Source organism: Protobothrops mucrosquamatus, unplaced genomic scaffold, assembly GCF_001527695.2.
Source record: "Protobothrops mucrosquamatus isolate PMUCROS unplaced genomic scaffold, P.Mucros_1.0 scaffold479, whole genome shotgun sequence".
Taxonomy (NCBI): Eukaryota; Metazoa; Chordata; class Lepidosauria; order Squamata; family Viperidae; genus Protobothrops; species Protobothrops mucrosquamatus.
This window is the reverse complement of record NW_015386799.1, coordinates 265,021-281,581: the sequence shown is the minus strand read 5'-3', so window position 1 is coordinate 281,581 and position 16,561 is coordinate 265,021. Positions and strand designations below refer to the sequence as shown.

General features: G+C 40.6%; 1 protein-coding gene across 1 annotated transcript in view; it reads left to right on the top strand.

Annotated features, from left to right (window-relative positions):
* The window catches only part of RUFY2 (RUN and FYVE domain containing 2), a 36,545-nt gene that overhangs the window by 18,074 nt on the left and 1,910 nt on the right, over positions 1-16,561 (top strand). Inside the window, exons 11-17 of the mRNA XM_015816661.1 lie at positions 803-970; positions 2,048-2,145; positions 6,804-6,923; positions 10,573-10,702; positions 12,801-12,895; positions 14,882-14,930; positions 15,541-15,618. Of these exons, the coding sequence (XP_015672147.1) occupies positions 803-970; positions 2,048-2,145; positions 6,804-6,923; positions 10,573-10,702; positions 12,801-12,895; positions 14,882-14,930; positions 15,541-15,618 (738 nt within the window). The remainder of the gene's footprint in view (positions 1-802; positions 971-2,047; positions 2,146-6,803; positions 6,924-10,572; positions 10,703-12,800; positions 12,896-14,881; positions 14,931-15,540; positions 15,619-16,561) is intronic.

Sequence of the window (16,561 nt, the reverse complement as noted above, 5' to 3'; positions counted from 1 at the left end):
TCTAGGAAGAGGTCTCTTTCTGAATACCAAAGTTTTTTAAGTACAATAATTTTCCTTATTTTCTTTGTAGATGAATAAAGTAGATGCCGAAGCAGAACTTCAGACATATAAACATTCCCGACAAAGCCTGGATGAAATGTATAATGAAGCACACAGACAGCTTCGAGAAGAATCACAGTTAAGACAAGTGAGTGGGTGTCATATAAATTGTGAATGGCTACTGTTGCACATTCCTTGGCCTCAATCAGTTACATACAGGTAGTCCTTAACTTACTATGGGTCTCTTGGTGATCGTTCAGAGTTACCACTGACCTAAGACAGGGAACTTTTATGACTCAGATTTAAAGTTCTGACAGTTGGGCCTCCTCCGTGGTCACATGACTGAATTTTGGACGCTCGGCAACACAATTGCATATACAGCTGTTTGCAGTGTCTTGCAGTTATGTGACTGTATTTTATGACAAGTTTGCCAAAAACTGTTACTTATTTCCAGTTTTCAGCAAAACTGTGCTCATAACAAACCATTGGTTCACTTAACGGCCACCGTGATTTGCTTAACAACTATTGCAAGAAAGTTTGTAAAATCGTTTTGGTGACATGACTGACCCATTTTATGACTGTTATGACATATGACTGCAAAGGGCAGGCTCCATTACAGTTATATTGCAAGGACTTCCCGTACGTAGGTGGGTGCATGCAGTTGTCAATCATCAATCATGCTGTTTTGTTAGAGTCCGTTCAATCTAAAATTAAACACAAGATTTTGGGAATACATGGGCTTGTTTGTTTTTATCTTCTGTAGGATATAGAGAACGAATTGATGGTCCAGGTTGGTATGAAGCATGAGATAGAACTTGCCATGAAGTTATTGGAGAAAGATATACATGAGAAGCAAGACACTCTTATAAATCTGCGGCTTCAGCTGGAGGAAGTCAAAGTGATCAATACAGAAATGTATCAGAAACTGCAGGTAGTTCATTATTTATATCTTGAAACCAAAATATACAAGTGTAATGTTTGGGATATTTGGGAGTTTGATCCCTTCCACCCCCGTAGTTTTCACGGTCAGCTATTGGCAGTTACCCAAAGCATCTTCTCTATCTGGGGTGACAGTGCATTTAAGCTATCGAAGGACTGTCTTTGGGGAGTTACGGAATGGACTTGGTTTGTATGGTATGCTAGGCCATGCTTGCTTAGCATCAGCCATCAATAAATCCTATATTAATAATTTCTTGCAGAAATGTCTCTGCAGCCAGTGTCCTAGACCAGGGGTAGGCAACCTTGGCTCTTTTATGACTCGTGGACTTCAACTCCCAGAATTCCTGAGCCAGCCATGCTGAGGGGAAAGGGAGAGGTTTCCAAGCTGAGCCATGCTGCTCAGGAATTCTGGGAGTTGAAGTCCACGAGTCATAAAAGAGCCAAGGTTGCCTACCCCTGTCTTATTTAGTAGTGGCCGGCCAGCTAACAATAGAGTCCTTTGCTAATTGAACAAAACACAAGGGCTCTATGGCTGATCAGCTTCTGCATGCAGGGCTAGGGACGCAAATCATTTCTGAAATGCTTTAGCTTCCTTAAAATATTCCCTGTGTAGTTGGAGCAGGAAAAGGAAAAACAAATCCAGGAGCATCAAAAAATGAGGTTGCAGAAGCTAGCCAGACTGCATTTCCCTCTGTTACTTCAGGTTCAGACACTCTGTCAGACCAAAGTAAACTAACCAAAACTAGGCCACAACTACAGACCCTGTTTTAAGATATACCCAGTTTGAATGGTGGACTGGGTTCAAAGAACAAAGTCAGTCTCCACAAAGTTGAAGAGAAGCCTTATTCCTAACCCTACCACCATTCCATATTGATGGGACCTAAAAGGGAAGGTAGGCCTTTAAAGCAGACGTGAGGACTGATAGCAAAATGGCCGCCCTAGTACATGTATGTGCAGACAGCTGGAGATAGTTTTCCAGTAGCTACGGGGGCCTTGTGACTGCTCTAATGCTTTGAATAGAGGTGCTTGATAATTATCATATTGTAATAGAATAATCTCTTAATAATAGTTTTCAGAGGAAGCCATGAAAGAAAAGAATGAAATAATTGGTCGCCTGGAGAATAAAACTAGTGAGATTACCGCAACTATGAAGCATCTGGAACAAAGGTACAACATCACAGTCTTTTTAGTTTTTTTCCTTACTCATTTTCTCTTGCCCATGTTCAAGGGTAGGCAACCTCAGCTCTTTTATGACTCCTGGACTTCAACTCCCAGAATTCCTGAGTCAGCATAGCTGACTCAGGAATTCTGGGAGTTGGAGTCCATGAGTCATAAAAGAGCTGAGGTTGCCTACCCCTGCCCACGTTAGGTGCAAACTTTGGCAAACGTTAATTATATTTTTATATAATCACCACTGTTTTTCACGGTGCTCAGTTTAACACCCAGATTCCTAATCCACAGTTTGAGATCAGTGTTTTTTAAAAACCACGATCTCTTATTTCATATGCATTGACAAGCTGAGCTTCTGCAAAATAAAAATAAAAATAAACATTTCAAAAGTCTGTCCTGCTAACTTATGATGGTGATGGGAGGAAAGTAGGAACTGGGTTTGTTCCAACTTTGCATTACAACATGCTAGTTTGGCAGGTTATAGACCCAGTTACCTGCATATTGTGCCAAAAAAAAAAAAAGACATAATTTTTCACATTTAACTTCCTCTTAACTTTAAATACCTGTTCGTGCCATCATTCAAACTGATCTGCTTTCACACACTTCTGTGAACACAAAAGATGCCTCCCTGAGTTGGGAGAATCCAATTTTCCTTTCTGCTCTAAATCACATTATAGCCCATTTAGGAGATTGCAGTTAGCTATTCCGAAACTTTCCTCTCTTTTGAATTTTGCAGATTGTTAATAATTCTTCCAAGCTCCCTTTGACCTAAATATATGCTATGCTGGGGGCAGGGGATAAGACTTGGATTTTCTTTTAAATGCAGCTGTAGACTGATGCATTGAAGGATGAGTTGAAAGGTAGAAAAGCCACAGGGAATGTTTTCAGTCCAATCCAGGGGCTCTGCCCCCTTCCCCCCATTTTTTGCCAGATGTGACCTGCTCAGTTCCCTCCAATACCAGCAGCCATAAGGCCATCAGAAAAAGCTGGGAGGGTCAGCTGGCAGATGACCTGCTACATTTTGAGATTGGCTGATTGCAATAGAGTTCAAATTTTCAAAGAATTGTTTGGTTAACTGGCTTCCTCATATTATTATCTGTGCAGCAAGTTGCATGCAAAATGGAGTAGTTTCAGAAGCAAGTTATATTTTTGTTGATACTAATTCCATGAAAAGAGATTAAATATAAGGCAAGATGTACATAAGAGCTTAAGTGCTTGTAAAATAACCCTAGAGTTTATGATTTAGTCCAGGGGTCTTCAAACTTGGCCCTTTTATGACTCATGGACTTCAACTCCCAGAATTCCTCAGCCAGGCACGCTGGCTGAGGAATTCTGAGAGTTGAAGTCCACAAGTCATAAAAGGGCCAAGTTTGAAGACCCCTGATCTAGACATTAAAGAGAGAATTGGTACCATGGCAGTATTCTGAGGGAGCGTTACCCTTTGTTTCTGACTTGGTTTCGCTTGTTAGCAGAAATTTCTAGTCGAGAACTCATGATGTTTCTAGCCATGGTTGGTTTAGCCTCAGATCTAAGCCAATCGTATTTCTCCCATAAGAAGCCAAGAGCAAATTTAGGCTTATGGTGAAATAAATCAGCTATCCTGGTTGGAGGTATTCGCAGGTTTGTGTGTCAAAAAATTATCAGCCTTGATCAATACCCTTACACCAGGGGTGTCCAACTCCCAAAATTCCCCAGAAAGCCATGAAGTTGAAGTCCACAAGTCTCAAAGTTGCCTAGGTTGGACACCCCCGCCCTACACCTTTTTCATTGTATTGCACAGAAAAAGGAATAGGACTTTGATTACAAATTTTTGACCAACACATCCTTGTGGACACTCGTGTTTTGATTCAAGTGTAATGCTCACATTTCTGAAAGAAGCAAAGTGAGGAGGGTTAGAACAGGGTACACAAAAATCCTTGCTCCTTTTGTTTCTCAATTCCTGGCCTGTGAATTTGCAGTTGTTGCACCACAATCCCAGAAGTATGTTAAAAAGTGGTTGATTTTCTAAATGCTTAAAAATGTAAACATCCATAGTCTCATCGTTGTTTTCTTTTTCAATCCAGTCTATTGAACAAAAACATTATGTATTAAAACGTCAGTAAGCATGAATATTCTTTTATTGACATCGTTTTTCCTCTTTCTTTTTCTTTTCTCCTTTATCCCACATTTTTGGATGTTTTTTATTGCCTTTGTCTTTGATTTTTATCCATTGCACATCTGAAGTGACAAAGAATTGTTAACGCAGACTAGGACTATTGCTATGACTTTGGTGAAATGTTCCAGTCGCGAAGGGCAGCCCCAGTACAAGCTGGTTAAAGATATATCATTTTGAAGCCATGGTTCTTGCAAAACAATTTGTAATGGAGCAAACAGCAGCGCTTACACAAGGGAAAATGAGCTTTGAATGATGACGCTTGGATTTGAGTCTCTTGTATTTGGCTTACTTGGGATGTCAGTGTAGTATTCTCATTGGACCGTGTTTCTGACACTGATTTCCTGCTTTGTTTTTCCGAAATGAAGTGACAATAGAAATCTTAATTTAGCAGTTTCCAGTTGGAATTGATCTTTTCAAAATCATAGTGTTATTACCTAGCAAATGATAGAGACTGACTTCAAGTTCAGCTAGCATTATTTTTATGACCGTGAAGCTGGTAGGGAGAAATGGTTCAGAAAAGATCTTAACAGATTGTAATTCAACCTCTGTTTACCTAGATCTTTTCTTGTCTTTTGGTAAGGACAAGAGCTAAAACATGGTCTTCCGGATTATCTTTAAATATATTAAATCTTTGCACAACGTTGTCTTTAAGAAATGTAGATGTGCACCACAGTTGTGCTGGGAGAATTATATTTTGCTTTAAAAAAAATGAAATAAATTGGAAATCCACCATGCTTTGAACCGAAGGAGTAGTGAAATGTAAATTAATTGGTGCACATTGGTGAAGCATAAAAGCTCTTTTAGTGGGACATACGTGTGCGTCTACTTTGTGGTGCAGAAGAAGTGAGAGGGACTGATGGAAACACTTGTTGTTTATAGTTGATAGCATTTTATCATGAAATGGAAATTTTTCCTCTGTGCTCGGACATCTGCCTTGGGTAGAAAGGCTTTTTACCGTTAATTTTTGGGGAATGGGCTTTCTCCCACGCCCCTACCTTTAAAGCTGAGGGGGGATCATCCTTACAGATGAGGGAGCTTTAGGAACATATTAGCATTAGAGCAGGAGTGTTGGGGGTCAGAAAAGCCAAGATGGCAGCCACAGCCAGAAGCCCTCCCCTTTTTACACAGAATGCATGGGATGGGGGCGGGACATTGATGACACAGCGGCTGCTGGCATTTTGAGATTTTAAGTACCCCTTCCCCCTCCTTTGTAACAGACATCCTTCCATTAGAACTCAAGATAAATCACCTTTCAACCTTCTTTAATGAAGGTTTACTGGATGATTTTTACAAATTTCTCTGGGGATAGGCAGTGTTTTCAAGAGCAAGGTTTCCCCCCGAAGTGAGGCTAGTCCAGGGGTTGGCAACCTCGGCTCTTTTATGACTCATGGACTTCAACTCCCAGAATTCCACGAGTCATAAAAGAGCCGAGGTTGCCTACCCCTGGGCTAGTCCATGCCTGAAAAAGCCCAGTGCACAGAGTCGCTTCACACTTCGATTGTCCTTGGAATGTAGACGATCCACGGGAAGATGGGGAGATTATCCGTTTCCCTTTTCTTTAGAAAGAAATTTTGGAGCAAGCTGTGTATGAGATCGGAAGAGAAGTGACAGAAAAAGTCTAGGAGGCTTGCTCTACCAGGCAGTATATATCTGTTTTCTTATCCACTCTCAAACCTGGGTGGGAATCCAACTATTTACATAATACCATGTATATTATATTAGACCAATATTAATGACCACAGGACTGATGCCACACAGGGCACATTAGGCCAGGGTTTCTCATGCTTGGCAACTTGAAGATGTGTGGACTTCAGCTCCCAGAATTCCCCTGCAAAGAATTGTGGCGGAGGAATTCTGGGAATTGAAGTCCAGTCATCTTCAACTTGTCAAGGTTGAGAAACATTGTATTAGAGTCAGTGACTTTCCTTGGCATGTGTTGAGCCTGAAATATACTTTTATTGTCTGCCCTAAGTTCAATCATCCAGTGTTCTGTATCAGTAGATGAAAGTCAAAAAAGTCAAAATGGTGGCTGCGACCACACGGTCAGGGCCACCATTATGGTTCTTTTCATTGCCCCTGAGGATGTCCCTTTTCCTTTCTTTCTTCTTTTGTGAAGCCAGTTGACCGGGCTATTTGAAGTTTGGTTTTTCCTTTTCAAAAAAAGAAATCATACCTATAAAAGAGCTTAAATGCTCAGATAGCACTCTGTATGTATAAAACCTAAAATATGTATCACTCTGCTATGATGGCTCCTGTTTATCATGGATCCCAAATAAAAAAAATGGAGAAATTTATGGATGTTTTGTGGTGATAGTGAGATGAATACTTTGAATTTGTAGGCATTGTCTGGGACTCTCATTTGAGTTAGTGAGTTTATCCCCAAACTTTGTTTTCATTTAGAAATGTTCTATTTCCCCATTTTTTTCCTTTTATTTGTCTTCATCCTTTACATCCAAATTCTAGCTTCAGTTTTACCCAAAGTTGATTTGAATTACACCAGATTGCAGCAAGCAGAGAAGGCTCACATGGAAGCAGACAGTGAGGACAAGAAAGTTAAACAAGATTATATGAATAAATCTGAAACTCTTCAGAAAGAAATTGCCCAAAAGGAAAACCAAGTGTAAGTAACCTTGATTTTGGGGAAACTGGATTATTTTTAATATTTTATTATAAACATTTTAATATTTATATGTCAGCGTATATGTTTAATATATCAACCATTTAGAACAGACATGTCAAACACAAGGCCTGGTGGCCGGATGCAGCCCGCGAAGTGGTTTCATGTGGCCCGCGAAGCCATCCTGGAAACAGTGAGGGAACGGCCCCTGCTGCCTTGGCCCTGGCCCAGGCCAGCCGGGAGCAAAAATGTACAATTTTGTGGTGGCCATCTTGGCACTTGCCCCGGTGGACCATGCCTTGGCACTTGCCCCGGTCCCACCTCCTTCTGCCAGAGACCCTCAGATCTGTCCCACTCCTGCCCAGGCCCCCATAGGCACCCTTGACGTGAATGATGTGAAACTGGCCACACCCGCCCAGTAGGCCACACCCACTCCATCCACGCCCACCCAGTAGGCTGCACCCACTCTGGCCACACCCACCGCCCCCCCAGGGCAATTGCAATGCTGATGTGGCCCTCAGTGAAATTAAGTTTGACACCCCCCATTTAGAACAATAATATTCTGTCCTTGGTGTACAGTATTTTTCTTTACAGAAATTTGTATAGACTTAAGATATTATTTCGTGGAAATTATTTAGGTTCAGGATTAGGAACAGGAAACGGTGACTTCTAGTCTTCCCTTAGAATATTTCTAGGTTGGCCTCTCTCCTTCAGCCCAACCCACCCCTCAGGGCTGTTGCTGGAAAAATTGGAAGCGGAAACATTACACCCTCTGTCTTGAATTAAACAAAATAAAGATGAAGTACCCACTCAAAGAAATAAATACATCCATCCATCCATTTCAACCATTGCCTTTTAACTTTTTTTCTTTCTCAAATGAATTTCCCAAGAAACACCGTGACTTTCACTCCTCAGGGTGTTATTTATTTATTTTTAATCCCTCCTTTATTACTTTGTAAGTAACTCGGGGCAGTGGACCTACCCAATAATCCGTCCTCCTCCTATTTTCCCCAATCAATAACCTGTGAAGGGAGTTAAACAGAGAGAGTGAGTGGCCCAAAGCCACCTGGCTGGCTTTCATATCTGAGGCGCGACTAGAAGTTACTATCTCTTCGTTTCTAGGCCAGCACCTTCGTCACTACACTAGACTGGCTCTCCTATAGTACATTGATATTATATCTTGAGTTAAACAGTCATAGAATGTTTATCAGGGATAGTCAACCTTGGCTCTTTTATGACTCGTGGACTTTAATTCCCAGAATTCCTGAGCCAGCTTAGTTGGCTCAGGAATTCTGGGAGTTGAAGTCCACGAGTCATAAAAGAGCCAAAGTTGACTACCCCTGGTTTAAATGGTGAAGTCAAAAGGGACTTTGGGGGGGGTTGTCTTCTAGTTCAACCCCTACTCAGAGCAGGCCATCCCAGGTAAATTGTTGCCCAGCCTTGGTTTGAAAACCTCTGGGGATAGAGCACCATGACTCCAGGAATCACAATGTCCCACCGTTTCATAACTGTCGTGGCCAAGAAAGCCCTCCTTATTTCAAGTTTGGGCCTTCCTCTATAAAGCTAACACTCAGTCGTTCCTGTCCTACCATTTGGGCATTATCTTCTATATAAATAAAAATGTAAATGTTCGTTTGTTCAAAATCTTAAATCTCCGAAAGTTCTTCACCGATTGCTTTGAAGTTTTGACACAACATTGCATTCGAATACGCGCATGTTTTTATATACCTACTATTATATAGATGTCACACCTGTGACAGGTGTGTCACACGTGTGACAGGGGTGCCACCGCACGTACTGCAGTTGAAAATCGGCATGCCAATTATCATGTTGCGAAATATGAACCAGCCAAAGCTTTGCAACAGCACGCGGCTTGCAGTAAAAAAATTAATGAGCAACATCGTAGAAGCAACAATCTTGACAGGACCTTTCAAAGGTGAAGATGTCCTCATTCCTCGCATTCCTATGATTCCAACGGATATGCCATTTCAATTTAAGAGATTGCAATTCCCAATTTGATTGGCGTTTGCAATCACCATCAACAAAGCTCAGGGCCAATCTTTAGAATTGTGCGGTTTAGATCTAGACATGGATTGCTTCTCACATGGACAATTATATGTTGCGTGTTCTAGAGTCGGCAAACCAGACAATCTCTATATCTGCACAGACAATGGAACAACAAAAAATATTGTATACCCACAAGCATTGTGAAATTAAACATATTTCAAACGTGCGCTTTCTCTTTTCTTTCTTTTCCATTTAATCAGACTGAGCCACAGCAACGCGTGGCTGGGTACAGCTAGTAGAGAATAAATCTACAGCTTCTTTCCTGTAGTAGCCCGAGAAGCATGGGAAGAGGGCTGTCACGTCTCAGCCAGACCCATGCCCTGATCCTGCCTAGTCAAATAGTCTGGGAAAGGTGTCAAGAGTAGAGACTGGGCAGCTGCTGGGGCTCATTCAAAGCTTTATGCACGAGCCAGGAACATCAGTGCCATAGTGTAAATTTTGAAGCTCCTTTGAGTTTCCTATCAGGCAGGGAAGGCTTCTGTGTAAAAATAAAATAAAAAACAAATAGGGAAAGTCTTCCACATTTCTTGAGCTCCTGAAATTCATTTAAGCTTTTGGGGTCCTTTTCTTGATAGCCATAACCAGTTTTTATTCAACAAGAGAGTTTTAAGAAGAAACTATATGACCTGATTAAAAACTATGGATGGGTGTGGGGTTTTTTTGTTTTTTTTTGTAAATGCAGATAACTCCAAGCCACAAATACAAATTTCAAGATTAAGCTGGAGAGTGTGAGATTCTTTCAGCTTAGCTAAGCTGTGATCCTGGCAAGGCCAGCCAGTCTGGGGAATAAAGAGGAGGGGGATGGGGAGGGAAAGGGGGAGGAGAAGAAGATCTGAACATTTAGGAAAGATTTTTTTAAGGCCAAGCTAGACAATACGTAAAATGCAATTATGTGATTGCACATTTCACGTTCAATCTAGTTTTACAATTTTATAACATGCAGCTTCCTTTTTATGGGTTTATTTTGAAGTGATGTGATTGTACAAGGATTGTTCTAGCTGGTTTTATTTGGCCTTTATTTCTCTCATTGTTTCTACCCAGACAATAAATTTAAATAAATTGATTAAGAATAAAATTAGAAAACATGTAGAAAAAGAGCTTCAGAGACGTTCCTTTAGGACAGGGGTAGGCAACCTTGGCTCTTTTATGACTCATGGACTTCAACTCCCAGAATTCCTGAGCCAGCATGGCTCAGCTTGGAAACCTCTCCCTTTCCCCTCAGCACAGCTGGCTCAGGAATTCTGGGAGTTGAAGTCCACGAGTCATAAAAGAGCCAAGGTTGCCTACCCCTGCTTTAGGATCTCTCAGAAAAAGTAGTCCTTACAAGAGGAGGAAAAAAGAAAGTGGACACTTTCCTCCTTTTTTCAAAAAGTGTTAATTTTCTGTAATTTATTTTTGAAAAAGTCTTATTGAGCATATCAAGCACCTATATTAGATTGATGCTATGATTTAAATGAGGTGAAATATTTATCACGTAGTTTATGGCACTGATTAATCTAAAAGATTCCATAAATGAAAATGAAGCTGATGCTTTGAAAACATTCTTCAGCTTGAATGAATTTTTTTAAATATTCTATATTTTTAGGTGTCAGCTGGAGACGGATTTGAAAATAGAAAGAGAATGGAGACAAACCATGGAGGAGGACCTTAAAAAGGAAAAAGAAACTACATGTTTTCTCCAAACAGAGACTCAGCAAATCATTACGCTTAAAAAAGTAATTTTTCAAAACCTGAATCCCGATTAAAAACAGTAGAGCAGACATGTCAAACGCAAGGCTCGGGGGCCGGATGCGGCCCGCGAAGTGGTTTCATGTGGCCCGCGAAACCATCCTGGAAACAGTGAGGGAACGGCCCCCTCTGCCTTGGCCCTGGCCCAGGCCAACCGGCCGGGAGCCAATGTACAATTTTGTGGTGGCCATCTATGCTGAAACGCATTCAGTCTTAGCTCCATAAGCCCCCCCCCCACATGGCCTGAGAGGAACAGTGAGGCTCCTCCACTGGACCACGCCTTGGCGCTTGCTCCGGTCCCACCCATTTCTGCCAGAGACCCCCACTCCTGCCCAGGCCCCCTTAGGCACTCTTGACATGAACGATGTAGAGCTGGCCACACCCACTCCATCCCCACCCAGTAGGCCGCACCCACCCTGGCCACACCCATCCGGCCCCCTGAGGGCAACCGCAATGCCGATGCAGCCCTCAATGAAATTAAGTTTGACACCCCTCCCAGTAGAGGGACAGGGTGGAGCAGAAAATGCTCTTGCACACTTTGAGGTGGATGTGATGGGATCTGGGTGAAGGGCCATGAGGCTTCCATATAAGCAGGTGGGCTGTGGGAGACTTCCTGGAAGTCAGGTGAGTGGCAGCTGGCAGAAGAGCTTTTTTGCCTGAAAACTTCCCATTGATAGAAGCTGCAGACGTGGAAAACTGGAAAATATGGAAAACTGGGTCTTTGCGGTGGCAAGCAAAGATGTTATTTCCAACCACTTATATACATGGGTGGAGGTGGGGGGAAAAGAGGGGAATCATGATCAGGACCATGGTCCTGGTAGGTATCTCCAAAGATATGTTGAAAATGCCTAATATTCACTAAATGGTCATTTAGAAGGTGAGCTGTTAAATTAGGAGACCCTCTAGTTTTAGGTATTTTACAGAATTAATCTGGGATTCGTAATTTTCATGTATTGGCATCATGCAGGGGGCCATTAAACACAAAGATGGCTGCAACTGCATGATCGAAGTCTGGTAATGAGAGCCATATTGACTTTTTTTTTTGACAGTCCCTGCATATAATCTGTTTTTTGTCAATTACCTTTGGGCTGTGGTTCACAGACGTTCTGAGTTTGCTCCCACAAGGAAGCTCTCAGTTGGGCATTCCTGGAAGTTCTTATTTTACTGCTGTATCCATCTCTAAAAATTCTCATGTTCTATTCCTCACATTAATTAGCTTGAGCAGAGTTGTCATCATTTTATCCTTCCTCCTTATTTTTTAATTTTCTTCCATTTGTCTTTTGCTCCACCCATCTTGCTTTTTATCTGCTATTGACTAAGAATGCAGCATTTCTCCAATGTTGTTAATGCTTTTCCTTGACTCAGATGATTAGATCAGCACAAGTGGCTCTCTGAAGAGGCCTGTACATACAAGGAACATGTGTATGTGAAAAGCATGGTGGGAGATTGGTCTTACTCAGATGTATTTTATGTTTAGCTGTCCACAATGCAAAGTTCTGTTGAGTTACATGGAGGTTGTGGTATCTATCCATCCATCCATCCATCCATCCATCCATCTATGCCTCCCTCCCTCCCTCATCTCAGCATTTCATAAGTCAGAATCATTCTGTCTTGGAATGAAGAGAAACCACTGTTGTTTTTTTTCTCCTGGATTTGAAGTTGCAGGGCACTGGCTGAAGATAAGATATTGTTTCACATCACTCCCCTAGAAACAGTCATGCCTCAGTTCAGATGCTTTTCCTATTTTCATCTATCCCAATGCTTTTCAACCTCGGCAAAATTAAGATATGTGGACTTCAGTTCCCAGAATTCTGTAGTCACCATGCTGGCTGGGGAACTCTGGGAGTTGAAGTCCACACATCTTAAACTTGTCAAGGTTGAAAAACATGATCTATCCTATTCTGACATAAAATGAACCCTAACTCCTTCACTGCCTCTGAATAATAATTTGTGGGTATCAATATGCTTTCCCCTTCTCTTTCATTGAGCACCTATTTGAACCAAAGAAATGTCTGATGTACATTCCTCAGTGTCAACTATTGTCATGCTTTGTGTATCAATTAATTATGTTTGTTTCTATTTAAGGAATTCCTAAAGTTGCAGGGAAAAAACAAGCAATTGAGAAATCTTTGTCATGATCAAGAAGAAGCTCTCCAAGAACTAGCCGGCAAACTTAGCGAGTAATTTTCCTTTTTTTTTTTTTAGGGAAGGGGCATAATTATTCAGGTATCCCAATGTATAGCGGACTAATTAGGAATCATTTATAATTTAAGCATTTCATATTCTATCGAAGGGGTGGGCAACCATGGCAACTTTATGACCTGTGGATTCCCAGAATTCCTGAGCCAGCATAATTGCCTACTCGTTACATTGGCATGTATTCAGACTATTGTGTTTGTCAACAGCCAAGTCAAGCTGTATGCTTGCTAGGTATCCAGATCTTCAGAAGCTTCCATGGGCAGTAAATGTCACATATGCACCTACTTGTGTGGGAGAAGGAAGTATAAGATGTTTACCAGGTATTATTGGACCTTCAGGATGAGCCTTTAATGTACAGTTTTATATTGCCCATCTAACCCTAAGCAGAATACTAGTGTGATTTCAAGTTGCAAAGAATTCAGCCTCAGAATTTCAGAACTGAAATGAATTAGTTTATTGATACATATTATAAAGAAACAACAAAAATAGGGCCGAAGATAAAAATTACTTTGAAAACACTAAACCACCTTTGCTTAGTTTTTATTCCTACCTGCACGATAACTGGTCTACGTGGGATTTACTTCTGAACAGTCCCACAATTAAGATTGTGCTCTAAAACAGACAGTAAGATACTTTTATTTCACATCTTGATGTTACTGAGCTGTCATTTTGAATTCTTTAGGTGTCTGAATCCTAAATTACAATTTAAGTATTAAGGTGACCAGAATCTCCAGCAGTTTGTCATCACAAAAACGAACAAGTACTTACTTAAATAACACAAGGGGTAAAGAAATAAATTCATAAAATATTATAGGAATAACGAATATACAAATTCTGAAAGCAAAGCCAGGTCTCTCATTTCCCTTCAGATCAAACTACCAATGAATTAGAATCATTTAAAGGAATGCTAGGTTTCGGGATACACATTGTAAGTGACATTGGATAAAAGGAAAGATTATGTGTGGTAACCATGTTAGGTGTTATGGTCTCAAGAGAAATACATCGCTTTCAAAATCCAGAATTTCTTTGTAAGATTTCCCATGAAAAGAAAAACAAGTTTCTTCCCTGCCCTCCCCTCCCCAATATTCTGAGCTTTTTTTTATTGATCAGAGGAAGAGTCAACTGTTTTAGTCGCCATTTTCATATAGCCAGTTTTCTAATTAGGAAATGGTGTTTAACTATTGTCATTTTTCATTTGGATTGTCAGCAGGCAGCATCCAAACTTCATGTCTAAAACAGCAATTGTTGCTCGGGGCTGCTAGTTTCTTGCACTATATTCCTGAGTTGCTAAGAATGACGTTTTCAGTTTGTTAATAGGAACTGTCCTCATCATAGTTTTTCTGTTTGACACCATCCACAGGCTCAGGATCTTTTTGTCTCTTCAAACATTAGTGTGACACTTCCTCCCAGCAGCATTTCCATTGCCACGAGTATTGTAAACATCCAAGGGTTTAAATGTTGGGGTATATATAACTACCCTTTTATTTTCAATATTTGAAGGCTGCCTCTGACGGACCTGAGAGAGTTTAATATAAATAGAATCATACAAATAAATCGGAGTCTCACAGTGAAGAAATCTATCCAGAAATAAGGAAGGCCTTCTTAAAGATATGATTGTGGTTAGCTATGAAAATGTCTCTTTCTGGGCTATATGAAAGAAAGTATTCCAAAGTGTCTTTATCAATACCCGAAAAGGCTCATCTTCTCCTTATAAAGTGCTCAGTTCACACCAGTTTAGCTTGCAAATTGTGATCAGGGTGGAACTCACAGGGGATAAAACCTCCATAGTAACAAACAAGTTAGTTAAACTCCAGAATTTTTGTGAATTTATTATCTGCAGGTACACACTGAGTAGGAAAAAGGGCGAGCTTCTGCACCTTTTAATTTCAGACTGGAATCTCCAAAAGTACTGATTTATGTGCTCCTTATTTATTGCCCATAATTTCTAAACCACGTCTTCTCTTTAGATCAAAGCTTAAAATAGAAGACATAAAAGAAGCAAACAAAACACTTCAGGTTAGTAATATTTGAGGTGGTAACCGGCATCCCAAGTTGGTTCGTTCATTAATTTCAAATATTAGTTTTTCTGCCTTAAGCTCACAGCTTCCTTTGTAAATAGCAGCATAAACTGTTATGTCTATTGTTACTGTGCATTTGGGTTCTATTCCAGGGTGTACAAAATATTTTCAATTTGAGATACGTTGGTCTGATGTTACCAGAAATGTTCCTATGCTGCTCCAGAATCATTAGGAGGTTTACACTGGTGTTTCAATTATTTGTAGAATATCTTAACTTTCTGTTAAGATGGGAACGCCCATTTCAAATGTTAAATGTTTTTATATACCTTTATTCAGTTCCTAGCTTTGTTTTTAAATTTTTTTAAAATGCAAATTCACTATATTTCAGATGAGGATGAACAAATTCACACATTAACTTTGCAGTTCCCTTTCTCTGAACTTAAACTCTTGTTTTAAGAGTACAATTTCTACTGAAAGATTTTTGATCTGTTTAGGAAAGACTTACTCTGCGAGTGTTGCCCTTTGGTAAATCCTGAATGGCATGTAACAAAATGATAGTTTTGCATTTGCAGTTGTTCGGTTCAGATAACATCTTTTCTCCTCACCAGGGCCTGGTCTGGTTGAAGGACAAAGAAGCTACTCACTGCAAATTATGTGAAAAAGAATTTTCTCTTTCCAAGAGGAAGGTGAGTTTATATTAAAAGTTGTCTTTCATTAATTAAAACTGATAAAAAGCTGGAAGTATATCAAGTGCCAGAGATGTACTGCTCATTCTCCTAGTGGACAATCACCTAAATATGACCCAGCCGTGTGCTGCAGCTGCCAAAAAGGCCAACACAGTGCTGGGCTGCATTAACAGAGGGATAGAATCAAGATCACGTGAAGTATTAATACTTTACAATGCCTTGGTAAGGCCACACTTGGAATACTGCATCCAGTTTTGGTTACCACGATGTAAAAAAGATGCTGAGACTCTAGAAAGAGTACAGAGAAGAGCAACAAAGATGATCAGGGGACTGGAGGCTAAAGTATATAAGGAACGGCTGCTGGAATTGGGTATGTCTAGTTTAATGAAGAGAAGGACGAGGGGGGACATGATAGCACTGTTCCAATATCTCAGGGGCTGCCCCAAAGAAGAGGGATTCAAGCTATTTTCCTGCCTGAAAGCAGGACAAGAAGCAGTGGGTGGAAACTCATCAAGGAGAGAAGTAACCTAGAACTAAGGAGAAACTTCCTAACAGAACAATTAACCAGTGGAACAACCTGCCTCCAGAAGAGGTAAATGCTCCAACACTAGAGGTTTTTAAGAAGAGACTGGACAGCCATTTGTCCGAAATGGTATATGGTTTCCTGCCTGAGCAAGGGGTTGGACTAGATGACCTGCAAGATCCCTTCCAACTTTACTATTACTTATGTGCAGTAAATTTTATCAATTTATGAATTAAAAACATATTTTCACTCACTAGATGGACATTTTCACCAGCCATTTGGCTTTATCAGTTTTCTCTGAAGATATGCTATAGAAATTTTAAGGGAGCTGTTTTACCAGCTCTGTAAGCAGCAGTTAATAAATTGAGAGAATTCCTGTAATGGTTTTCCAAATAAAATATCTTCGAGGGGTTGGTACAG